Source organism: Artemia sp. Qi Xiang Cuo, chromosome 21, assembly GCF_049724085.1.
Source record: "Artemia sp. Qi Xiang Cuo chromosome 21, ASM4972408v1, whole genome shotgun sequence".
NCBI lineage: Eukaryota > Metazoa > Arthropoda > Branchiopoda > Anostraca > Artemiidae > Artemia > Artemia sp. Qi Xiang Cuo.
The window spans coordinates 8,740,745-8,767,954 of NC_142814.1; the positions used below are offsets into that span (position 1 = coordinate 8,740,745).

At 35.3% G+C, this 27,210-nt stretch overlaps 1 protein-coding gene across 2 annotated transcripts in view; it reads left to right on the forward strand.

Moving 5' to 3' along the window:
* The window catches only part of LOC148939211 (frizzled-5-like), a 46,532-nt gene extending 19,827 nt beyond the window's left edge, over positions 1-26,705 (forward strand). For both annotated transcript variants that reach the window (XM_089106669.1, XM_089106670.1), the window contains exons 2-4: positions 1,685-3,758; positions 21,305-21,484; positions 26,537-26,705. In XM_089106669.1, the coding sequence (XP_088962795.1) occupies positions 1,697-3,598 (1,902 nt within the window). In that variant the 5' untranslated portion in view covers positions 1,685-1,696 and the 3' untranslated portion in view covers positions 3,599-3,758; positions 21,305-21,484; positions 26,537-26,705. The remainder of the gene's footprint in view (positions 1-1,684; positions 3,759-21,304; positions 21,485-26,536) is intronic.
* Positions 26,706-27,210: the final 505 nt, after the last annotated feature.

Sequence of the window (27,210 nt, forward strand, 5' to 3'; positions counted from 1 at the left end):
ACCCCTTATGGACGGACATAGATTGGCTTCGAAAAAAGAACCTTGGCTAAGTATCTCACAAACTTAAAGATATTATAACAAAAATTATATTTATATGAAATAAAAAACATTGCTTCTTCGGAAGCAATGTTTGCTTCTTCGGAAGCAATGTTTGCTTCCAGAACACATACATTAGAGTCTTTGGACACATGCCTATTCTTCCCCCAACGTCTTGAGAATCTTATGGTGCGATCTAAAACTTCCTTTCGTTTTCATACAATTGTCTATTTTTGGAATCTCTCCCCCCTCTGGTGCCCCCAGAAAAAAAATCCAAAGCAGAAGTCTGGTGGAACTTATCACAATACTATTCTTGAAATAACAAGAAAAGGTTACAATTTTTAATTGAAATATGAAGGCTAGTGAACCAGGCTGAAGAATGGTTCAGCATAATAACAACAAGTTTTTTTTTTAATAAAACAGGAAACAAATACATTTGAATACAAATTGCAAATCAACCCTCGTGGACTCATATCCATCGAAAATCTAGATTTTACAATTTCTTCTGTAATTATCAAATGATTTCCTGTTTAGATGGATTTAAGGATCTTGACCACCCCAGAACCCCCACCTACCCAGAATAGATTAGCTGCCTTAAAACCAAATTTATAAATAATTTAATAGGCACACACGTACACACGATTTTTTTTTTGGGGGGGGGGGAGGTAAATTAGTCAAAATTACGAAAACCAGGAAAAGCACGTGAAAATTATACTCTACTAACCAAGTTGTTTGTTTTAACAAGGGGGGGGGGGTACTTTACTGTCTTCAGGCTGAATTTACATTTACAATCACTTTTGATGATTATCTAGGGGTGACACTACCTCCCTTGCCCCTAAGAAACGTACGTAGGGGGGGATAAAAGAAACAAATTATATTTTATAATATGAATGTGATAATGTGGGGACAGGCCTCGAGTCCCCTTCCCTTCTTTACATCCCAGCTGTGACTACACCCATTAAGAACCCCCTCCCCCCCCCCCCCAAAAAAAATCTAACAACTTGCAATTTGATCCCACCACGGCACTCAAGATAAAAAATAGGCGGGTCAAAACCCTATTTAAAAAGGCACTTTCCCACACAAAAGAATAACAAAGTTAAACACTTGAATTTTTGAATATTAGCCTTATTTTTACTGATCAATTTTTTCGTTCAAGTTTCATAATTCATAAAGATATCCAAGCTGCATTTTTACTTTAATGTGAACTTTACGCCCTAAAAATAAAATAAAAGGTGTAAATAGAATAGTTTGAAGAGCTTTTGCCTAGTTCTGTTCGAATACAGTTTTTCTTTCTCAAAAAGTCAAAATTTGATCCCACCTTCGTTTTTAAGAAAAACTGTTCTTAGAAAATTTTCTCAGAGAGAAATGAAGAATAAAAGGAACAGAAAAATTCGCTAATTTTAGGATTCTGACATTGAAATTCCTGAAACTCCTAATTTTAGGACTCTTAATTTTAGGATTTTGGAGTTTTACTTTGTTCTAATTTTTTTCTGATGTTTAAAAGCTTTTACACCAGAACCACCACCATGCGCTGAAATTTTTATTAATTTTGCTCTTCCTACGCTAAACACAAATGAAAATATTGCATGTAATGTTGATGTTTTTGAAGTCTAGCCTTATTTTATTCTAATCAATTTTTGCCTTTCAGGGAAATAAGAAGATGCCGCTAGTAACGAGGGCCATAATTTGCTGCCTGTATCTGACGTTAATGAAACTAGTCACTGGCGACGGTGGCGCATCAGATTTCCGCAATGACGACATATTGTCAACAACGATTGACCAAACAACTGCATCACGATGCGAGGAAATCTCAATTCCTATGTGTAGAGGCATTGGTTACAATTACACTTCGATGCCCAATCAATTTAATCACGACACACAGGAAGAAGCAGGGTTGGAGGTTCATCAGTTTTGGCCGCTAGTTGAAATACAGTGTTCCCCAGATCTGAAGTTTTTTTTATGTTCTATGTATGCACCAATATGTATTGAGGATTATCATGCTCCATTGCCCGCGTGTAAAAGTGTGTGCGAACGAGCTAAAGCAGGTTGTGCGCCATTAATGAGGCAGTATGGATTTGCCTGGCCGGAGAGAATGAACTGTGATAAACTGCCAGAGTATGGTGATACTAATAATTTATGTATGGACGCCAGAAACGGCACCCTCCCAGCTGGCATGGAGCCAGAATCAAGTTATACCAGTTCGACAAGGCGTCCAACGAAAAAGTGTAAAAACAAGCCATGTCCAAACGAAACAAAAACTGTCTTACCATCATCCGGTGAAGCCATAGATTGCACCTGCCGATGTAAGAATCCACTAATTCCAATAGAACGAGGTGACTTTCGCTACAACCGCAGTGTTTCAACCGGAGGACTTGAAAATTGTGCTATGCCGTGCCAAAATCAATTCTTCTCCGAAGAGGAATTAAATTTTGGCTATTATTGGGTGTTTTCATGGTCTGTTATTTGCTGCTTTTCTTCTTTCCTAACAGTAGCAACATTTCTAATCGATATGGATCGATTCCGCTACCCGGAACGACCAGTCGTATTTCTAGCTGGGTGCTATATGATGGTAAGCATTGGCTACATTACGCGCATCGTTATGGGAAAACCAGAGATTGCCTGTGATGGCGACATGATCCGTTATACATCTAATGGAGCTGTAGCGTGTACTGTGGTGTTTCTCTTAATATACTTTTTCGGTATGGCCAGTGGACTTTGGTGGGTAATCATGTCCTTTACCTGGTTTCTAGCAGCTGGATTGAAGTGGGGGAATGAGGCCATTGCTAAGTACTCTCAATACTTCCATATGGTTGCCTGGTTTTTACCAACTATTCAGTCAGTTACAATACTAATAATATCAGCTATAGACGGAGATAGTGTGTCTGGTATATGCTTTGTTGGGAATCAAAACCCAGAGAATTTGAAAACCTATGTCATAATTCCTCTTTTTATCTATCTCCTCCTAGGAATCTCGTTCCAGCTAGCAGGCTTCGTGAGCTTAATTCGAATTCGCAATGTTATCAAACAGCAGGGTCGGGCGAAAGCACAAAAGCTTGAAAAGCTTATGCTGAAACTTGGTATTTTTAACGTTCTCTACACAGCACCAGCCGTCATTGTCATCGGATGCTATTTCTACGAATTGCTCAATTATAGAGAATGGACGAAGCCTTTAGTATGCCCTTGTACATATACGCAAATAATGATGCGATGGAACCCTGATTCACACATGTCCCCTCCAAAACCAGACTTTTCCATATTTATGTTGAAGTACTTCATGTCTCTTGTAATAGGAATAACATCAGGATTTTGGATATGGTCTGGAAAAACGATAGAATCCTGGCGAAAATTCGGTGCAAGACTCTGTGGGAGGAAAGTTGCAACACCTGGATATTTGCCACCACCTCTCGTACCTCCAGCTCTTGGACCCCCTCTGCTACCAACGCCATCGCCCATTTCTCAGCTTCACCCATCACAAAGACCCCTTATAAAGCAGCAGATGGCATGTAGTGTTCAAAGCCAGCTGAGCAGTGTTCATAAACATTCCCCTCTGAGTCATGTGTGACACCGATAAAAAAATCGGACGTACTATAACTGTGATCTCATGTGTATAGGTTTATAAATCGGAGTATATTTGTTCAATATTGTAAATAGCAACGTTTATACAGCAGAATCTGGACGAAATATTATGCGAACGAGCACCAAATGACATTCGTCGAATAAAGGTTAGCCTTTTAATCTTAGCCTCCTAGCCTCTTAGCCTCTGAATAAAGGTTAGCCTCTTAATAATTCTCTTAACCTAATAATAGATTAGTAAAATTACATTCTTAATCAGATCATGCAATTTCAATTAAAATCGTATCTGAAGATTTATTCGAATGGGGTAGGTCCTTCTGGCCAGTTTCAGGGGAAATTCTCTTTGTTTTGTTTCTTTCATAGCTTATCTTTAGTCTATTTTTATTTTATTTTTTTCAACTTTATTTGAAGCGGATTTTTCAAGTAATTATCTTTAACAGGTATTGTTATTATATCATATGACGAGCTAATACTTTAAGAAACTTAATTATTACCACGCCAGCTAAATTACTCCCCCTCCTGCAGGGATTGGACCTAACAGGCAATATTTGCAAGCGTCCAGATCCCAGAAAATGCATATGGTACTCCCCCCTTTAAAAAATGATTACCACTTTATTCGACATATTTAGTTCATAAGTTAAAAAGGAGAGGAACTTCAAGAGTCCTCCTAGCCCTCCACCCCATGTTAGGAACTGCGTGGACCAATGATGGTCGTCTATTAATCTGTAATTATTTTAGATTCATGTCTTAAAATTACGTCATCAATGAGGCATTCTTTCGATGATCCTTTTTCGATTTCAAAATACTATTTACGGTACTGTTTTGCTTAATGATACCCGCCGCTATAGACTCTATCAAGGAAGCTAGTCAAACGGGAGAGACAGATACCCGGTTATAATGGTTTAGGAAACAAATTTTGGCTATATATTTGCACATTAGGGGGGTGGGGGTAAATCATAGCATATATTAAATACGTAACCTAAACTAACCTAGGTACTTCCCTTCCCCCCTAAACCCCAAAAAACAACAGTTTAAATATTGTAAATTCAATAAGAAACCGCGCTTTGCGATCAATATCAATTACCCGCTTTACGGGTCTCCATGCTAAATTGCTATAGAGTATATAGCGGTGTGTACCATTAAGCAAAACAGTCCCCTATTTACTAACCAAGACTTTTTTAAAGTAAGGCAAAAAATTGTTCAGAATTCTGGTACCCCCCCCCCCCCGCGAGGGGAGGTAACTGCATAGACTGATGATTATGGCTTATTTGTAATTCGTTAGCACTATTTTATGTTTGCATTTCTTAATATTGCATCATCAGTGGGACATTCTTTAGATTATCAATATTTCTTTTATCTTTGGAATAGCAGTTGACTAACAAATAATTTTTGAAAAGAAATTTTGAAAAGAAAATTTCGAAAAGAAAGTGACAAATTTTCACTTATGCCCGGTTCAACTCCCGTCAATTTTCCCGCCTTTTTTATCATACTTGTTTATTTTTATTTTGTTTCACCACAGAAATAGTTCGATGATAAAGTTTCTGGTACGAGTGGCTCAATGCTGAATTTATTAACTTTACAGAACTAAAAATCAAGGAGGCACGCTTGTGCCTCTATAAAGAGGCGGCCCACCACAATGTTAAGCGATTTCCAGTCCTAGAGGTCGCAAAGAGACAGCAGTAATTGCATTTTCTAGCCCAAGCTTCAACTAAGCAAAGGGCAAAATTTCACCCCCCCTCCGACTTTATCTTCATGGGTAAAAGTGGGCCAGAAGTTTCGAACCTCCCACCACAGCCCCCTTTTAACGTCGTCTGATCGGGCTGAAATTTAGAGTTTGAGTTTTTCTAGGGCACGGGAGCTTATCCTCAAAATTTCAACTCAATCCGAGCACTCCTTTCTTGTTTTCCAAAAACCAAATATAGCCACTTAAAGTTCAAATTTTTTTTTCTTCTTAGCTACGCCTACAGGCCACAGTCGGCAACTGATCCGGGTGAATGAGGACTCATACGAAGCAGAATTTGACCAGTTAGGGCCTTTTGATATTTTCAGACCGAAAAAATTATCCCCCGAATTTATATTTACGAAAAACCTTGTTTTCCTATAAGAGCCTATGTTAAATTTTCCCACCACAGCCCCCCTTTAACGTTGTCTGATCGGGCTGAAATTTAGAGGATAAGCTTTCCTGGGGCCTGGGAGCTTATCCTTGAAATTTCAGCTCAATCTGATCACTCCTTCCCTGTTTTCCAAAAACCAAATATCAAGTTTTGTGGGGATTTGCTTGCGTCAAAAATAGATTCAAGTTACTAAAAAACAATTACAGTTGTGTCTCTTTAGTACAGCGATCGATACTCCTGACTGTAAGGCGGAAGAACCGGGTTCGATTCCCCGTCAGAGGAAATTTTTTATATACTGAATTTAAAGTTTAAAAAAGAAACTCAGTTTCTTTTTCAAATTATTTGAAAAAAATTACGTTTTCTAAAGAGTTAAAGAGGCTGAGTTACAAGGTCGACCCTTAAAACACCCTGTCGAGAAAGAAAAGAATAATACACAATCATCTAACAGTTAGTCAAGCAATAATAAGTAATAAACTGTACAAAAACGTGCAGAAATTATTTGAAAAAAACTACGTTTTCTAAAGAGTTAAAGAGGCTGAGTCAAAAATTCGAACCTTAAAACGTACAGGGAGTAGAAGGTATAGTTGGGGGCTGCCGCCCCCAAACCCCCGCTTTCGCAGCCTTTAAATAAAAAAAAATTTTAAACTGAAAGTAAGGAGCGACATTAAAACTTAAAACGAACAGAAATTATTCCGTATATGAAAGGGACTCTGCCCTCCTCAACGCCTCGCTCTTTACGCTAAAGTTTGACTTTCTCACAACTCTTTTTTTAAACAATAAAAACTTAAGCGTAAAGAGCGAGGCGTTGAGGAGTGCACAGCCCCTTTCATATACGGCATAATTTCTGTTCGTTTTGAGTTTTAATGTCGCTACTTACTTTCAGTTTAAAATTTTTTTTTTATTTAAAGGCTGCGAAAGCGGGGGTTTGGGGGCGGCAGCCCCCCAACTGTACCTTCTAATCCCTGTACGTTTTAAGGTTCGAACTTGTGACTCAGCCTCTTTAACTGTTTAGAAAACGTAGTTTTTTTTCAAATAATTAAGAAAAGGGACAAAGAAGGCAGGCTCCTTTTGTACTACATTCTACCGATTATACTATTATATGTATTTTCGACGTAGTACTACCTTAAATTAGGTTTCTTTTTTTCAACACCACACTACCTTTCTATGAAGAACAGATCAAAAGTTGAAATCGGAAGAATTTATTTTAATTAAACATTGAAAACAGATACAAAAAATCTGGATATTTCGACCATATACACCAGTGGTCGAAATATCCAAATATTTTGTACCTGTTTTCACTGTTTAATAAAAGGACTCATCCCCATTTGAACTTTATTTGTTCGTTATTATATGCTAATGTGTACCAAAAATATGCCAAGGAAAATATTTGGTAGGGAGCTAGTCAAATCTGATTCTATATTTTGGTCCAAATCAGAATATGTTTTTCTCATTTTGAGTTGTTAACTCATTTTGAGTTGTCATTTTGGTTGTTTTGGTCATCATTACGTAGAAGTAATTTCTTGAAGAACATGAAACTTTAAGAGGTAATTAGAAGCTTTACCCATAAAACCTATAAAAATAGGTTCTAGGCGTCCCCCCGTCGATCAACCCTCCTCTGAAAATATCCCCCGCGGAAAGCACCCCCCCCCCCCCCCCCGTGGAAAATAAGGCTTTCCAAATTTGAAAATTTTATTTGAGTTTTATTTTTTAATTTCCGAAGGGGGAAGGAATTTTGGTACTTGTGTATTACGCGCCACTCACTCAAGTTTACGCTGTGTAAAACTCGAGAACTAACCGGTTTCTTCGTTATTTTTTATTTTTTTTTTTTTAGCTTAGCGCGAGACAAGACAAAGACAAGTGACATAATATATGGGAAATATATAATTTGGGTTACATATTTGCACCTAAGGAGGGGGGGGGGGTAAAGTATTTGGATAGTTTGAAGTCAGAAAACAATTCTTTCTAGATGGCCACTAAAAAATCACAGAGGAATAGCGAGGTATCTGTAAATTTTGTTAACTAAAAAAAAAATAAAAAAAAAAAAAAAAATCGCAGTTAATAGTAAGTTTCATTTAAGTGTTTTTTCCAAGTGTTAAGTTTTTTTTTCAAATAACCGTTCTTCCAAGTATTAATTACTATTATTAGGTTAATGTAATTTTTCATTTAAGCGTTTTATGATGATTGCTGATCAAAGTTTATGTTATTTTTGCCTTTCATTTATGTTATTTTACTTTGTTCATGGTCGTATATTTGACTTTAAAATACACTTCTCTATTTATCTATCTAATATGCAGAATAATTGTACCAAACACACTTTGCATGCAAATTCGCTGTACTTTACCCCTCCCTCCCCTTATGTTCAAAGCTATAGCCCAAATTTATTTCTAAAGTAACGAAGAAACTAAAGAAAAAACTGGTTTTTTCTCGAATTTTACACAGCGTAAACTCGAGTGAGTTGCCCATAATACACAAGTGCCAAAACTCCTTTCCCCTACGAAATTAAAAAAATAAAACTCAAATAAAATTCTCAAATTTGGAAAACCTTATTCTCCACGGGGGGGGGGGATAATCGCCGGGGGGGCGTAAACACCGGCCACCTAACAATAAAAGTAGAGTTAATCGAGTTGGCTAGTGAATATACGCTACTTTCTGTTATTATATATAAAAAAACATAAAATTCCCTTTCTATAACTGAAATCCCCCCCTCCAATTAAAATATTGATATAGCCCTGAACAGCTTATAGACTACGATGATTTCTTAGGGGAAAAAATGTCTGACATAAGTAGTAAGAAATTGTACGCTAAAAATTCGTCCTCGCGTGATCAACTGTAAGCGGGATAGACCGAGCAATAGAAAAATATTAAGTGTTATAGAAGACTTCATCTTTAAGTTAATTATTCAAAGACTGAGGTTATTGAGACAGATCTTAATACACTAAGCGTGGCGGAATAGATGGCGCGAAGCCTGAAAATGATTTTCAAATATGAAAGTCACGTGGGATAATAAATTACATTTTATTTGATCTAACTCTTGGCAAATTCTCAGAACGTAATTTTGCTGTTGATCTTGACAGTTTTAAGTGATAAACAAATCTTCAAAAATTATGGCACAAAATAAATAAGGCGATTAAAAATTGAGCAATGGTGATAAGGCTGAAAAAGTACGGTCTTCTGATTACACATAGCAGGTAATTACTTGCAACAGTAGTATATAATTAAGACTATAAACTAAAAAAAAAGATGCGTCAAATCATAAGATCCGGAAAGAAATAAAACTATTCGACTTTAATTTAAAAGAAAAATTAAATAAAAAACTTCATTTTAAGTTTAATTGAATTAAAGCTGAAAAGGGTAATTTTTTCAATGGGTACAAGAAAAGCTTTTTTCAATGAAAAATACCAAAAAGAATTATTGTTCAAAATCTAGGGGGGGGGTCAAGGGAAACAAATTCAGATTTATTTTATTTATTTTTATTATTTAATTATATATTTAAATGTCTTAATTAATTTTTTGATTCAATTGAATCGTTTTCTTCTAATGACAGACCTAGAGCCCAGAATCATTATCTGCGCTAAAAGCGGTAAAGTTTTTTTTATATACATAAAAACTTATATATATTTAAGTAATAAATTATTATGCCAGTAGATCCGAAGAATTTGTTTACTTGTTTTATTACTGTGCCCTTTAAATCCTTTTTTTCAAAAAAAAAGGTCAGGGGCATACTTAATTGGGTAAAGGGGAGATCTACCGCTTAAATTTTTCATTCTGGGAAACCTTAGTTCAGCTTTTGCAAAAAAAGGATCATAAAAATTCTAACAAATACACAATTTAAAGTGACAAATAAACACTATTGAACATTCTTTTGTAAGAAAACATAATATAATGTTGTAATTATTAAATTAATAATCACATTTAATTAATTAAATTAATTAATAATATGAAATTAAAGCGGTTAAACTCAAAAAGTAACGTTAAAAACGACATACCCTTGTCTTTTTTAGGTATCCTCAGCCCCCCTCCCCACAATCATAAACGTTTGAAACTAAATTTTGATATCTACGGCATATTTTAAGCTGTTTTGACGGTCTAAGTGAAAGACGTCTAAAATTCTTTTGCCGTCCTAAACCAAACCTAAGTACATACCTCAAGAAGAACATGCCTCAAAAATAAAGCACATACCAAGTACATACCTCAAAAATACTTCAAAAAGTTCATTTACATATCAAAATTTTCTAGATTTGCGTCAGCATTAAGATAAATATAGATGAGGTTCTGAGGGGAGGAGATATTACTTAATCTCCCTTCTTTAAATCCTCCCCCCAGAACATCTTCTAGTTCTGGGGGGGGGGGTTTATTAATTAATCCTCTAATCTCCCTTCATTTCGATTAAGCCTGAATACAGGCGATATCTACCTTCCTATTGCAGAAAAATACTTCCTTTGAAACATAAATGATTATATTCCTACGCTTAGCGGTATACAAGGTAGAGGGGTGGAATGGCATCTTGGGTGTTGGGGTAAAACGACATAACCATGCATTTTAGGCATCTTCAGCCCCCCTCCTCTCAAACATAAACTTTTGAAACTAAATTTTGATGCCTACGGCATATTTTAAGCTGTTTCGAAGGTCTAAGTGAAAGACGTCTAACATCTTGGCCGTCCTAAATCAAAACCAAGTATGCATGTTCTTATTGGTTTAGAGTTACATGCACCCTATCTGATTACATTGTGTAATACAGTTTTTGTTTCTAGACAGTTTTTTTTGTACTTCTCGTCTATACTTTTACCGTGAATTTGAGTATGCAATCAGAATTCTTCCAATAGCTATGGTTTTGGTGTAACCAGTTTTCAAAATTTGCTAGTTTTCTGTAAAATTTGGGGGTTTTGGATAGAAAAACAAAAACTACTATTGCAGCTTTATTCGTGGTAGTCATGATCGAATTTTTTCTAGCATTTATTGTTCTTATAATAAATTTATTTATCAATTAATTAATTAATGTGTTTAAAACATTTATTTACATTAACTTATTTTTTGAATTTATTTATTATTTATTTATCAAATAAATTTATTGCAGTTTTTTAATTTTCTGGTCCTCCAGACAGGGGCGGATCCAGGATTCTTTTTAGGGGGGGGGAGCGCAAAATAGGTTGATACGATAAACTTGCGTTAGGAGCAAGTTTAATTAACACAGTCTTGCGTTAATTAAGCAAATTACACTATTTTAGACTACATTAGGGGGGCGCCCCCTCGCTCCCTTGGATCCACTGCCTAAAGACAAAAATCGTCACATAAAAATTATGAACCCCAGACAATAGTGTGATTACGTTTTTGGATTTTCAGCATACAAAAATGCACTACAAAGCCTTACAAACAGTTTTTTAACCAAAACATGTGATTTTTTTCACACACAAAACAACAAATTTTGAACGTAAACAAATTATGCAAAAAATGTATCTAATGCAAAATTCTTATTCATAATCGAGTTCACCGGAAAAATTCCTAACAGAACCAAAAATTCATTTCTTGAAGCAGCAGGGAAATTGTTTAAGTAGATTCGCATCGTCCTGAAATGCTGTTTACGGCTTGTAGTAATCTTCAAAATTGGCGGTAAAAAATTCTGATATATATTATAATTTAGCCTAAAATTCTCAATAGAACTATATATTTTTTCTCTTGAAACAACGACAAAATGTGAATTGGTTGTCCAGTAATTTCAAAAGTGTTTTGAGTTCTTGCTGTCAAATGGCATAAGACCATTTAGACAATCGTCCACATAACGATCCTTTTTTTTACAAGCCTAGGAAAAAAAATAAGCAAAACTTGCTTTCAGATTTTGACGAATGCCTTAAACATAGAGCAGACATTTTTAAACTTGGACCAAAATTCGGCAGTCCAAGTTTCGACCAAGAAAAAATCTTACTGAATTTTCAAATTCAGCATACGAAACCGTGGTGGAAAGCTCTATTAAACAATTTGTTTCCAAAACATGCAAATCTTACAACATCAAAACACAATGACGAATATTTACTCAAAATTGCAGCTAATGGAAAAAATTCTGATATATATTATAATTCAGCCTAAAATTCTCATTAGAACTAAATATTTTTTCTCTTGAAACAACGACAAAATGTGAATTGGTTGTCCAGTAATTTCAAAAGTGTTTTGAGTTCTTATGCCGAACAAAAAAAAAAAAAAAAAAAAAAAGCGCTAAAGTGTTGCATCCAATTTCAAAAATATAAAAGAGCAAGTAAGAAAAGAGGAAAGTTTAGAGTAAATGAGCGTATTTCATAATTTTACGGGAATTAATTTTTTTTTCATTTTTGTGCAAACAAGGTTTCGGCTGAAGGATGAGAAAATCAAAACATCTAAAAAGTTGGAATGTGTTGATGAATAGTAGGCATTGGGTGTGGCATATGGGGCACAAAACTGTGTTACGCAGTCTTTGATCAAGATCAATCTAAACACTTCGTTTCAATCTTGGTTGATTTCCCATGCCTCCAGTGAAGTAAATTCAACCAGTAGATAAAAACTCAGTAGAAATATCTTCCTTATTTTGAGAAAAATTCTAATACACATTTTTATCCTGGGCACAATAATGCTAGGGAAGATAATTTTAAAAACTTACCATCAAATCAAACTAAAATTATGACTACAATAAAAAAAAAATTAAAATATATAATAAAAAATCATAAGCCCCCGGCTGCCCTCTACCAACTTACTATATGTATTTTTCAAGCTTACGAGAATATCTTAAAATTAGCGATTTTTCTTTCGTTTTTGAAACGGGGCATATAGACGAAAGATAAAAAATTTTGATTGGGTGATTTCGGGAAAAAATGAGCGTGGGAGGGGGCCAAGTTGTCCTCCAATTTTTTTAGTCACTTAAAAAGGGCACTAGAACTTTTAATTTCTGTTCGAATGAGCCCTCTCACGACATTATAGGACTACTGGATCGTACGATCACCACTGAAAAAAAAAAAAATAATAAACACGCATCCGTGATCATTCTTCTGGCAAAAAATACAAAATTCCACATTTGTGCAGATAGGAGCTTGAAACTTCTATAGTAGGGTTCTCTGAATCTGATGGTGAGATTTTCGTTAAATTTCTGTTACTTTTTGGGGCGGTTTCCCCTTTTTTTCAAAAATAAGGCAAATTTTCTCAGGCGCATAACTTTTGATGGATAAAACTAAACTTGATGAATCTTATATATTTTAAAGCAGCATAAAAATTTGATTCTCTTGATATATTTATTGGTATAAAAACTCCGTTCGTTAGAGTTTCGGTTACTATTGAGCCGGTCAGTCCCATTCTTACAGTCGAGAAACGGAGAGTCCCATTCTTAGCCCAAAATCGATTTGTTGTGTAGATACTTGACTTTGGCCGGGGACGGCTGCTCTGTTTTTCTCGGGAAAAAAAATGCAATGAACTCCTAATAATTACAAAATAAATTTGGAATGGTAATTTCAAAATAAATTAAAAATTATTCCAAAAAATGTTAAATCAATAATAAATTACAGAAAAATTTCAAAATAAATCGTCCGGCAACAATTTTTATGAGACCTTCGAGAGGATATCAAACCAGTCAATTTGTTTCACCTTTCTTTCTGACAGCGTAACTAGTCTAAATCTACAGATATCCTTGTCCAACATATCTTGTGTCTATTCTTGAAATATCTAAAAGTAATTTGGTAAGTTTAGTAAACTTACCCCTAAAGCTTGTAAAACCAAATCGCTAAGCGAATTATCTGGTCTTATGCCATAGGACAACAATTACCACCAATTCCGCAAAATCTTACGACCCATAAACAACACATCATATCTTTATTGTCTCATATTTCACCCCCTATGTCTTTTCTCCCACTCAAAATCACCAAATTCATTGCTAAAGGTCCTAAAAAGACTTCTTGCTTTAATGTTAGTTCTCCACTTTCTAGTCCTGGAGAAAATATCCATGGAGATATATTCCAAAATCGATAAGACGCTAGGAGGGTTATTTTAACCATTCCAGTCTTTCCCAAGTCGCTTCCACGAGAGGGGAACGGACGATGATGGAGTTTCTAATATATGCTAATTCGTTTAATTTGTAAGTGTGAATAAAATTGGATACGTTAGTTAGAATCACTAGACCTACCAAACAGTATGAAGACCTGACATGAGAGAAAACGTCTGTCCTTGAAAGAAAAAAAAAACAATGAACCGTAGGCTCTAGCAGCAAAATCTAATTGCTAAATAAAAAAAGGTACTTTCCCATTATGTGGGCCTTTCTAAAAAGTCAAGTTTGGTTAATGCTAATGAAATAAAATAGGATGAATATATAATAGTTTAGAAACAAATTAGGGTTACATATTTACACATTAGGGAGGGGGGGGTAAAGCGTACCATATATTAAATACGTAACCTAGGTTTCTTTCCCCCCACCCCTAAATCCCAAAAATCAACAGTTTAAATATAGTTCCCAGAGTGAGAAACCCCTGAATACTTGTTTATGCAACATCAGATAGCGTCAAATCTTTGCTTTTGTCGAGGATGCCTCTGGTTTTCCTGACTGGTTTCCTTGTAGAGGCCCACATAATGGGAAAGTACCAAAAAATTCTGAATACCCCCCTGAATACTTGTTTATACAACGTCAGATAGCGTCAAATCTTTGCTTTCGTCGAGGATGCCTTGGGTTTTCGTCACTGGTTTCCTTGTAGAGGCCCATATAATGGGAAAGTACCAAACAAATTCTTTCATAACAGCATAACTTCATTAAATTTAAATTTTACGGTCACCTTCAGTTTAATACAAGTTTCATTCACGATCGAACAAGCTCTCAATGAGCGTATGAGCTCCATAATGCTTACATAGGAAAGCTGCTCCTTAATTAAGGTATGAATTCAGGAATACATTTCCTGTACATCTAGTTCTCAAGACTACATCTATGTTCCAATGCCATGCTACATCTATCTTCCTATATTTCAAGTTTGTTTCCTAACCGCTTTTGTGTGCTCAAGTACAACAGTGTGTAGATATGGGCTACACACAACATAAAAATATTCCAAATTAAAATGTGACTGCTAAATAAATATGATTGTAGACTGTTTTTTTTTTAATTTCGCTTTACACTGACCCAAAGATAAGATGCGCCGTTTTGCTAAAACGGCGCAATATGCTTATGTGTATGTATGTTTTAAACTATCTTATGTTTTGCAAACTAATCTAACACCGGAAAATTTATAATCACTAAAAAATAGTTCGAGTTCGACCCAAATGAATGTGTACATTTAATTTAAATCCAAATTTTAAAGAATTAAAATCAAAGTTGTTTAAAAATTGTTTAGTCCTGCTGAGTAACGCTGCACCCTCGGCTTTAATACCTATGAAACCTTTTTTTAAAACAGTAGTTTTCTTACTTTCTTCTCCATTTCCCCTGCTCTGGGGAATATTGTAAATATTTAAGGAGCAATGTGTTCGGGTGGTCAAGCCCAAGGGTGCCAAGGACGCTCAATTGGGAGGGGAGAAAATAGCATTTTATTTTGAAGTAAAAACTTCGATTTATTAAACATTTTCCATAGTTCTTTACAATTGGTCTCTCTTTCGAATATGTCCTTATCTCCCCAAATAAATATCACAGGTTTGCCTATTCTGTTATATAGATCACCAGCGTACCCACGGTAAGGAGGTCTTTCTTCAGATCATTTGCGAGGACACTTTTTTAAATTCTGTAAATGTATATTTATTGGTGTTTGGACATAAATCCGTTTGAAATCCTTTTTAAGGTTTTTCACAGCTGAAGCACTGTTTCAATGACAATAGAAAAACACCCTTTGAAAAACTTTTGATGCCTCGCAGTAACTTTTCAAAAAAAAATTCAAGAAAATCTACTAATTACATTAACAAATTTTTAAGCAGTGCTTGAAATGCAGAAAGCAGCTCAATTGTTAAAATATCAAGAACAACGAATAAATCACGCCGAACCAGTGGCGGTTCTGCCCTTTCTTGCGCCCGACGTAAAATCTTGATTAGCCTCCCCCCTTGTCTCCCAAAAATTTTCAGGCCAGATTTGAAAAACATCATGTAAAAAATCTATTTATTTAGATCTGACTTTTCTAGTTTAGCGTGCAAAATTATTAGACATCTCGTCCAAACTGATCTAATTCTTCGCGTTCTAAAATGAATTAAATTCGGCCTACTTACTTTATTTTCAAGGAGTGGTGATGAAGACATGGAATGCGAAAATTCCGGATTCAACTTGCTTATATTTACTGCCAACTGCGCCATCTACTTTATTTTAACAAAAATAAATTTTCAAAAATTACAAAATAATTATAACGGTTAGATTATTTATTTGAAATTTTGCGCCCCTAAAATTTCTGCTCCCGGAGCAAGTGCCCCCTCTGCCCCCCACTACCCTAAAACCACCTCTGCACAAAACCCATCTTAGGACTCATACCTGAAAACGATTATTTTTTTTAACATTTTCTTTAGGTTGCGGTAAAATTATAAAGTTTTCGGACAGTCTGTCATTTTCGTAAATGTCGTAACGTTAAACTATGAATATAAATAAGAAAAACTAATTAATTAATTTTGACAAGGCTTTATGTCCACAAAATTTAAACGATGGCAACCTTTTGATTGCCGGAGACTGCTATAACTTCTTAAGCTTTTTCGCGCTTTTTTTTAGTTTTCTTTTCTCCAACGTTTCTTTTTCAATGCGGCATTTCCATTTGGCAACAATTTTGGAAGCAGTATTCTAGTAATAGATTTTTTCTGAAAAAAAAAATTGAAGAGCATTTACCAGAAATAAAAAGAAAGGCCGAAGCAGAGAAAGACATACTTCACTCTAAATTTTTCCCGAGACACCAATATGTATTTCAACGATTGGGAGAGGCTAATGTTTCATGCATTTTGAATATCACAAAATAGTGCATGAGCTTTGTATGGGTATTTACCGACTGGTTTCGAGGAGGGCATCTTCTTCTTCATATTCTCTTTAGACAACCTTGTTTCCTCTCCACAAAAATTTGAAAAGCAAAACCTCTAACCCCCGAGAATTGTTCTTATCCCGTTGAAAACTTCGAGCTGAATAAACACCTACGTTTCACCTGTATCTTCGACTAGGCATCTGTAGCCAGATACAAATGTGCAGAATGTGCTGTACAAGACAGGGAGGACAAAGGCTTCAAAACACGAATTATAAACGGATAATTGGAAAAATTGCAAGAATCATATTTCGACTGGGTAGAACTGTACTACCCTCCCCAGCATAGGTGCCTTTTTTCAGCACAAGATCAAACATATTCTTAAATAACGAATGTCAAAGGCATATGAACAATTTAGTAAAAATTTGCTCAGCTCTCCCATCCATGCGACAATTTGATAACCAGGTTTTGACACCCATTTCCATGTCAAATCAAGTGCTCGGCTAAAGGAGCACAAAAGCACGTTTCCTTTCCATTAAGCCTATTGAACATGCCTGCCAGAAACCAATATCAGATCCGTCAAGAATCCATTTTATATTTGACACGCAATCCCCTATTTGCATTTCCTCTCCCCCTTACTCTTATTTTTCCAAACCTTTGATGCATGTAACGGTTTGCCACCCTCATCCATCAAGCTAGACGTGGAAAGGTCCCCAAAATGAGGGAAAGTGAAAAAAGGCAAGTCTTGACGTAGTTATGTTTACATTGTTGATGTGTTAACACAAAAGTTCGTAACTAACAAAATGTGGATTTTACAGGAAAGCAGAAACAATGTTTTTGATCCTTTTGCGTAAAAAAAAAAAAAATACTAGTATTGAAATAGGAAACAGTCTTGTAAGATAACAGTGTGGTACAGGCATAGGAGTATAAAAAATGCCCAATAATAAAAAAAAAAATCGGGGTGGGGGGATAACAAATGACGACTTTTATTTGATAACTTGATTAAGAAATATCCAGAAATTTTACAAAAATATAATTTTTTGGGAGGAAAGGCCTTGAGGTCCCCCCCCCCTGCGTAAGTACATGAGTTTTTAGAATTTATTTTGGTGTATAGTAGGCTATATACAATTATGCCAGTATTTGAGCTAAGGGTAGATGGCCATGTCTTAACCGTAACTGCTTGCCTAACCTTTTATGAAGTAAATATCCCTGTAACTAATGCGGCCACACGGCAAAAAGCAAACAAAACAAGAAAAACTCAAGTCATTTATTTTTGTATCAAAGAGAAAAAGACAGAATGTTTTACTTGCTCAAACGCAGGCTTTATTTTCGTCACATTGCGGCTGCGACGTACTTCCTTAAACCAAATACATTATTCCTTATTTCTGGAGAGGCAAATAACCCGGCCTTTTTAAAACACGACTGGCTTTAAAACCTCCAGTGAGGAATGCTAAACAAGTAAAAAGAACAAAAAGTCAAATTTTACTGGATTTGAAACTCAGTGCAAAATTCCAAGCCAGTGAAAAAAGAAGGAAAGTCTTGGCGACACAAGATTTCTACAAACAAACTCTCTGTTTCTCTGTGGTTATGTCTTCATGATCTTTTCTCGGGGTTTTTACTTTAAGAATGTATTTTTATATAAGCATAAACTGTAGGAGAAGGTCGTTACTAGGAGGTTCACAAACGACAATTACATAGGAAGAGCTAAAAGTTCAAACGATCTGACAGGTTGGCCGTTAAAACCGTTAGAAAATCATTAAACATAAACAGAGACAATTTTTCTTTTGCCGATTGATTCGGGTTGATACTTTAGCTTTTGTGACTGACTATAGTCGGCATTTAACAGTGTAGAGGATAGAGGCCCATCAAATGACTCATCGAAGCGTCATAAACGATTTTCAGAAAAACGTTAGCAACGACGTTTAGGTGTAACGGCAATGGCGTGAGGTTATGCATGTTCTTCATGTTATCATTTATCTTATTTTTAAAATTTCAAACTGGTAGTGTTTCCCTCAAATCCTCTTACTTCTAGGATTCTACTTACCGAGCTTATTTGTCATGACCTGTTTCTGTTTTTCCACACTATAAGGCTTCTTAAACAGAAAATAGTTCCAAAGGCAGAAACCTTTGAAAAATGTTTTAGCAAACTCAAAGGCGGGCCAACGTTATTTCTGTGTCATAATTACCAACCAATTCTTTCAATAATTTAAAATTTTATTCTTTACTATTTAAATTCCTTAAGTCAGAAAAATGACGAAATGCATATTTGATTATTACTTTTAAAATGTATGCCCCCTCTGCAAGGTTTGCATGTTATTTTTCTGCCGACTCGTTGCAAAACCGCTTGTTTGTCATGGCAAATTGTTTATATCACAAAACCTTCTTATGCGTACCCACCTTCACAGAAATATATTCTTCATACTTAAGGTCATGTTTCCTGTGCGAATTTTTGGTACGTTTTTCCTGCGGTCCCGTGATGGCAATTTTGAAACCAGTCGAAAGCTATGATTCAGTTTTATTCATCTACTAAACTGACTTTTTGAAATTCACTTTACATTATTTTAGATTGAAAAATACGCGGAAAAATGTGAAAATTGTATATTTTCCCTATTTCTTTCGCAGCTTTAGAGGACTCTCTAAAAAAAGATATGCGGTTATAGGAGTAAAAAGATATGGAGTAAAAGATGTAGATTTAGATAAAGATGTAGATAAAGATATAGGAGTAAAAAGATATGCGGTACTCCTAAGTTAATGAAGGTAACTTGGCTCTCAGAAATTATTTTAAGCTTCGAATTATCCATATTTCGCTTTTGGCTAAAAATGTTAGCGACTAATGTTCTAAGGGATGGTAAGGCAAGACACAAGAAAAGTCTATTTTTAGGTCACCATTTTCCAGGGGGCTCATTGAACCAACCTCGGAGGAAGAATTCCTACTCCTATTCACCATCCCTGAATCCTGACCTTTGAAGTTTTTCTCCTTTGGACAAGGAAATTTCATTTTTCTTTTAAGGAAAGGCAAAGCAAGGGAAAAGCAAAAGCAAAGAGAAGACAAAAGAAAAAGCCCTATTTTTCTAAGTGCTTGCTTAAATATTGTCTCTTGACTGCGGCTTCTCAAAACGTTTCTCCCTTGAGACAAGCCTTTGTTTCTAGATAAAATAAATAGACAAAATAAACTTAGACGAAAAATATGTGTTCATTGTCGAGCCGTCAGAAAATTTGGATCTACTGCAAAAATATTGTTTTAGCAAGCTGAGCTAATGTTTTTATCCAGTGGCATAGCCTGACTTCTGTTTCAGACACAGGCTAGACTCATTTCAGTCGGGGGGGGGTGCTTATAAGAAGACAGAAGGACTGGTAAAGAGTAAAACGGGGTCCAAAGTAACATAGACTTAAACAAAAACAAAGGTTAGTCATGTTTAAGAAAGTATGTTTGATTTCAGTCTTTCTAACTTTCAGAACAAGCGATGGAACCATCAAATATCGTGTTCGATATTGATGTTAAAGTCCGGATATCGATGTTTATGCGACAACCAACCATTGGCATAAATTTGATTCATCTTGTCTAAATATAGCGTCATCAATTATAGCATCATCGTCTTAATATAGGTCATCAATATAGCAACATTAGGTGGCACGATACACCCCTTAAAAAACTTTTGTTCAAGATTCGCGACACCAACAATTGTGCCTCAAACTAAGCCATAATAGGCCATAAAAATACAAGGTTAGACAAAATTATTTAAAAAAAAAAAACTGATTGAAAATTATGCACCAACACAAATTTGTTTTCAAATATTGTCTACTAGACTATTACAAAGTTTCTGGATACGCGTTACCATCAAAATGAACAACAAAACAGATTTTGAAATTTAAAGCAAATTCTTTTTGACGATAAGGGATTAATTATAAATTATTCAAATAATTAAAACTATATTTATTTTGAGTCTGCATCGCTGGATGAGATTTATTGATGGGTTTATTAATAATTTATACTTATAATATAGAAAACTGATACCCGTAAAAATTCATATTCACATAGTGGGGCAAGATCCCCCACCCTCACCACATAAACCACATCGGGGTGGGACAAAACATTCGCCAGCCATAATCTAAAACAGATGTATTTTAGTGGAATGTGTTTTTCTAGGGTTATAATGAGAGAAAGATTGAGATGGCTAGGACATGTTCTGCGGATGAAGGATGACAGATTGCCAAAGATAATCCTTGGCGACCAACCGTGTAGGGACAAACGAAAATCAGGTCGTCCCCGAATGGGGTGGGAGTATGTCGTAAGGACAGATTTAAGGGAATTGGGTACTTCTTGGGAAGGTGTAAAGAGATTGGGTTTGCAGAGCTATGTTGGTCTCAGGCAGCTCGGTACTACAGTGAGTTGTTAGTAGTGGTTTTCAATTTTTCTTGAAACCTCTTCCCCCTCCCTTCTTGAATGAGTTGTATATCCCTATCCAGTGAGAAACTTTATGTTTGCACACATGTCCCTAGTTACTCCATTGCTTATTTTCATATTAAGACTATAAACTTTTCGTTTTCATTCTGTTAAGCTTTTTGTTTCCCAAGTCAGCCTTTCGAGTTTCGATATCGTTTATCAATAGCTTTCTGCAGATCAACATGCTTAAAAAAACGACATAATTTTCCTTTTAAAATGAGTTTTCTTTAAAGATCAATGGGGAACTACTATACGATCAATAAAGCAAACTGGAAACACCATCGTTAGAAAGCCCATTTATTGAGCCTCTAGAAACTTAAACGAGAAGTATATTTATAGAAGAAGTCCTAATGGAAAACAGAAAGCCAAGCACCATATTTGAAAGAAAATGACTACAGTGTTCAGCATTGAAGGTACAAATCTTTGATTCTTTTCTTGAAATACTAAGCTATATTCTGAAACTTTTCCATATTTTTTTAAAGGAACAAGAACGTCTAAATAAAAATATTTTTGCCTTTTTTAGTTAATCGCACCTGAAAAACGCGATTTTCTAAGATGTTTTTGGTTGCTCTAAATTAGAAAGTTTTTAGGCACATTTTGTCGGTGTTAGTCATGTCGAACCGTACATCATAACTCATTAGTTAAAATTTTTGTCAGTAAAAATTCAAATATAAACAAACAGTTGAGTCCTAAATACAATGCCTTCAAAGGAAAGCTACATCTCCTTCAGCGGTTTGATGCCGTATATTTTTGCCGATTTTTCACTCGCTTTTTTTTTTTTTTTTAACTGAATATGGAGATCTTTTGCATTAGAGATAGAATTGTTGATTTTTTCTAATTTATATACATATATACATATATATATATATATATATATATATATATATATATATATATATATATATATATATATATATATATATATATATATATAATTGTGTAAGTTTCCACATACCCATTTCAAAAAATTGCATTTTATTATCACTGTCCATGGTACTTCAAACGGTATTTCCTTGAAGGAAATACTTGAAATACTTTTTTTTCCATTCGCTCTCAACTTCCCCCCAAAATAAAAAAAATTTAAATTTTTGTTGGATGGAAGCAGGGGTTTCTGGGTGTGTTTGTAGGTGGAATGAGTTGTTGTTAGAAAAGGTTGTTGCGAGCAGGAGCTGCGAACGTGCAGAATTTGTTTTTCTCTTTCTTTCTTTTCTCCTCTTTTTACTCCTGTGTTTAAGGGGTTACTCCAGCAAGCAAAAGCTTATGGAGGGTTAAGGGTTTTGTTGTATAAGTAAATAAGTAATAAGTTTAATAAATATGTATATAAGTAAAAGGGTCAACGTTCAATGGAGCATTAAAACTCGATGTAAAAAAAGAAAATCTGTAGGAGCATGAAAAAACAAAAACCAAGTTTGTTTGACTATGGACACAATTTCAGATAATAAAACACGGCGTTATTTCTCAACCTTTTAATTCAGAGCTTAAAATATCGTCCTTAGAGACCTGTATTCTTTCTTGTATTCTGTACTCTGTCACTGTCCATGGTACTTCAAACGGCATATCCTTGAAGGAGATACCTTGAAATACCTTTTTTTTTTCATTCGCTCTCAACTTCCCCCCAAAAATTAAAAAACTCAAATTTTTGTTGGATGCAAGTAGGAGTTTGTGGGTGTGTTTGTAGGTAAAATGAGTTGTTGTTAGAAAAGGTTGTTGCGACCAGGAGCCGCAAACGTGCAGAATTAAATACGTATATAAGTAAAAGGGGCAACGTTCAATGGAGCATTAAAACTCGATGTAAAAAAAATAAAATCTGTAGGATCATGAAGAAACTAAAACCAAGTTTGTTTGACTATGGAAATAATTTCAGATAATAAATCACGGCGTTATTTCTCAACCTTTTAATTCAGACCTTAAAATATCGTCCTTAGAGACCTGTATTCTTTCTTAAAATTAAATATAAAAAACAAGTTTTCTCAACTAAAAGTAAGGAGCAATAGCAGCACTTAAAATGAAGAGAAATTATTCCGTTTATGAGGGGCGCTGTCCCTTCCTCATACTTCACTCTATACGCAAAAGTCTCAATGTTTTTTAAAATGCTTCTCTTTCAAATGCAACGGCCCTTGTGTTTGAGCAGTCTTTCTTAAAAAATCGTGATAAAAAGTCAAACTTCAGCGAAAAGAACGAAGGTTGAGGAAGGGGAAGCCTCCCTAATATACAGAATAATTTCTGTTCATTTAAGTTTTAGTGTTGCTTCTTACTTTGAGTTGAGAAAACTTTTTTTTTGAATTAATTTCTTACTTTTTCAAATCATGCCAGGAAATCCCCACACCCCGTGTAAAGATTCCCTGGAAAATCCCCCTAAGAAACTTTCTTCTCTACGGAAAATTCTCCCCGTGGAAAATTGCCCACCCCCAAAAAAATTCCACATATTTCCCAATAACAAATACTGTGTGAACAATGGGAAAATTGCATAACATACATTCCTTTTCCTACGGTCTATGGGTGTCAAATCATCCCTAAAGGCATAATTATTGGATCTTTCAACTATGCTGAATCAAATGGGTATCTCAAAATTTTGATCATATGTCATTGAGGACCCTCCCCTGTATTTTAAAGTATCTGAAAAGACAACTTTTGGGTCAAATAAAATTTGCCAAAAAAGATGGCGCTGGTGATTTTCTTATTCCATCTAATGAAGTTTAGCTCTTTGCTTTATAGCAAAGTATAAACACATACAACAAATACTGACAAAACCTATCCTCTCCACACAAAAAAGTGACCCTTTGTCCGCGTCTCCGGAGACGATTCCATACCTATGCGAACCTGGCGAGTGAATCACAAGTTCCGCAGGTGATTATACTTGTTACCTAAAAGCTGTATTAAATTTAATTTATTGGCTCGGAGCGATTAAGTAGTACAACATTTACCCTCTAGAGGCGCTGAGGTACGCGGGGTGACTTTTGGAGAGTTTTGTCAGTACTTGGTCAGTATGTGTTTATACTTTGCTTTATAGTACACACAACTGTGGCAGCTAGTTATTTAATACGTTCTACTGAAAAAATTCATGTCCATACCATGGCTTGCCTCTCCTTCCTCGTCAGAAGTAAAAACGCCTCCTCAATTGCAACCAGTAGCTAAAGATCAACAAGAGGAATCTTTCTCACCTTTTAACTTGCTTTACGTTTTCAATGAGTCTTCCTTTTATTTTGCTTTCTTTTCGTCAAATTTTGCTCATTACAGTTAAAAGTTTGACAAATTTCATTCCACATACCAAGTAAATTTTACACTATATTACAAGAATATGCAGTCAGGGTCAGGGGCGTAGCTCCAGCATTTTATTGGGGGGGGAGAGGGATTCACATCCGGAGAGTCAAGGGGCATGACCTATATAATAATTTGGTCTCTAAATTATTGGAGGGGCAACTGCCCCCTTTATCCCCGCAAACGACGCCAGTGATCAGAGTCAGTTCTAATTAATGCTAAAGGAGTTGGATTGGCTAAAAATCAAGAGTTTGGAGACGGAGTCGATAAGAACGGAGACGGACCTCGATTATTGACAGCCTATGCTAAGCAAAACTTACTTTCGAAAATCTTTTTTAAATTTAAAATTCTTAAATTCTTTAAATTTTTTAAATTTCTTTAAATTTCTTTAAAATTCTTTAAATTTAAAAATTTAAAAATCTAACTAACTGCTTTGCGAAAAAAGGAAATATCGTAGTACTCTGGGCAAAAAGTTGAAGGTATGAAGGTATGACTGTAGAGAAAACGAAGGGATAAAATGACTGTATCCCTCGCGGCCCAATGTATCTTCTCAAAAACCCTCTAGATGTCCTATTCATTTGACCAGCACAGAACAGAAAAATAGTAAAAAAAAAAAACAATCAGTACTTTTGAACAACTGGTTTGACAGCATTGTGTGTGTTTCTTTTTTTTTAATTGGATCACATTTACTAGAAGTTGTGCAAGGGGGATTTGGAGGATTTTTTTGTGATTAAGCTGATTTTTATGAACATTTCGATGTAAAAAAAGTTATGTTACCACCATTATAGGGCAAATATTCAGATACAAACATGTTATGATTCTAGATAGTTACACTTATTGGATGAGCAGAGTTGTGAATTAGGTAAAATCAAAATTCCAGTTCCTTGAATTTGAGCTTGTTTGACCTGAATCCTTTAATGTTTTAAAGTTTCAAATCCGACTTCTATTCCAAAGGTGCAACTCTAACTTCGTTAATTTTGAAGTTACCCTAGCTCGACATCCCAAAATTCAAGGTTTATTTATAGTCCAGAATGTAAAGAGGTATGCTTATTTTAAAAGAGACCTTTTGACTGGAGAAAAATTAAGATGATTCCAAAATCGTGAATGCTGACGATTCCGACACTAGTCTTCATTTCTAACCACTCGGACTACTCCAGCAGTAACTTAGAACCGACTCCATGACTTCGACTTAACAGACCTGCCAACGAGCCAGTTGCTGCTAAGAATTATATAAAATTATCTTGTATATGAACATGTATTTTCTTTAAACATTATGTTTAGCTAATTACAAAAGGCATTAGAAATAGAAATTTCCTTTCAATGAGCCCTTAAACACCTATCTATGATATTCCAGTGCCCTGCTATTCGTGAAGGAAAAACAGAGGATGCATCAGTGCTACCCATGCAAAAAAGTGTTGTTCAAGTCTGGCTAATAGTCCTATATAAAGTTGTCGGCAATGGCGATTCCAATGGTGCACTTTTTGTTTTAACCCGATGTCGTTTTTTAGGGGTTTCAGGTTTTTTCGAAATTCCCATAAATTGGTTTTCAAAATAAAATTTTACTATTAAGACTATTCGAGATAATAGTACCATTCTTGAATCTGCTACAAATGGTTAATTTTGTCATTAGCCAGTTGTTTTTTTTTACTACTGGCCTCTGTTTGTTTTTTTACTAGGTTTCAGCTACTGCAGTGGTTTAATTTCGTCATCCTGGGGGGGGGGGGGCAAAGTGAGACAATTTCCCTAAATCAAGTGAAATTGACGGTAAAAACTGAAAAATGAGCCATTTGTTACCATGAAAGGACAATATAGTACTATAAAAGTACTATAAAGATACTTTATATCAGTATAAAGGTAAAAATATACTAACACAACTGATCCATTTCTGTTGATACTGGAATTATGCAGGCTTATCTTAGTTTTGACAAGATTTTTGACGAAACTAAATTTCAGCTGGGGGGGGGCAAACTCGGGTCTGAAGAGCCGAGGTCTGGGGGGGGCAGTTGCCCCTCCTGCCCCATAGCAAATTACGCCCCTGGCTACTGCCCCAGCTTTGATCATGGAAATGTACAAAATGTTCAATAAGTAATAAAACATGTGGTAACAAAGAGGGAACAGAGAAAAGTAAAAAAACAGAAAAGTAGAAAAGAAACAAAGAAAACAGAAAAAAAGGAAAAGCAGTATTAAACCTGTTTCCTCTTTTTCAGGTTGCAACGGATGCTCAAGCGTTCAATGGTCCTGGTGCACATCAAGATGAGTGGCACCAGGTGTGGCAAAGTTCTATAGTGGCAGACATTTATTGACTGTTAATTGTTATTTGGCTGATATTACGTGGAGTATTTAATTTAATATATACGAGTGTTCCTAAATGAATAATTGAAATTTTATTCTTATTATGTTTTAGCAAACTGATTTAGGATACTGCACAGTAAATGGCAGAAACAAATTTTTAGGGCATGAGCTCGACTGTGCACTCGACCTGGCATGTCTGCACAAAGCGTGGATCCAGGATTAAGGAGGGGAAACGACTAAACTATAATTGTCGTACAATATTGGTTGTTTTTTTTTGGCTCGCCATCAAAGGTAGAAGTCACCACAGCCCCAATCCCTTGCATCCACCCTAAAAGGCATAATAGGATTCCTTGTTTCTTTGGACAAGGTGATTTGGAGACCCAAAGTCACTCTTCCACCAAAAATAGGTTTTGAAAAAAAAATGACAAAATTCATATTTTAGATTTTTTTTATATATATATATATATATATTTGATGTACACACAAGGATTAGCATTATTCCAATTTATACCGACATTGTGCTAATATATCATCATGTCAAAATATATGCTGAAATTTCTGCCTCAAATGAAATACTGCCCAGAATAGT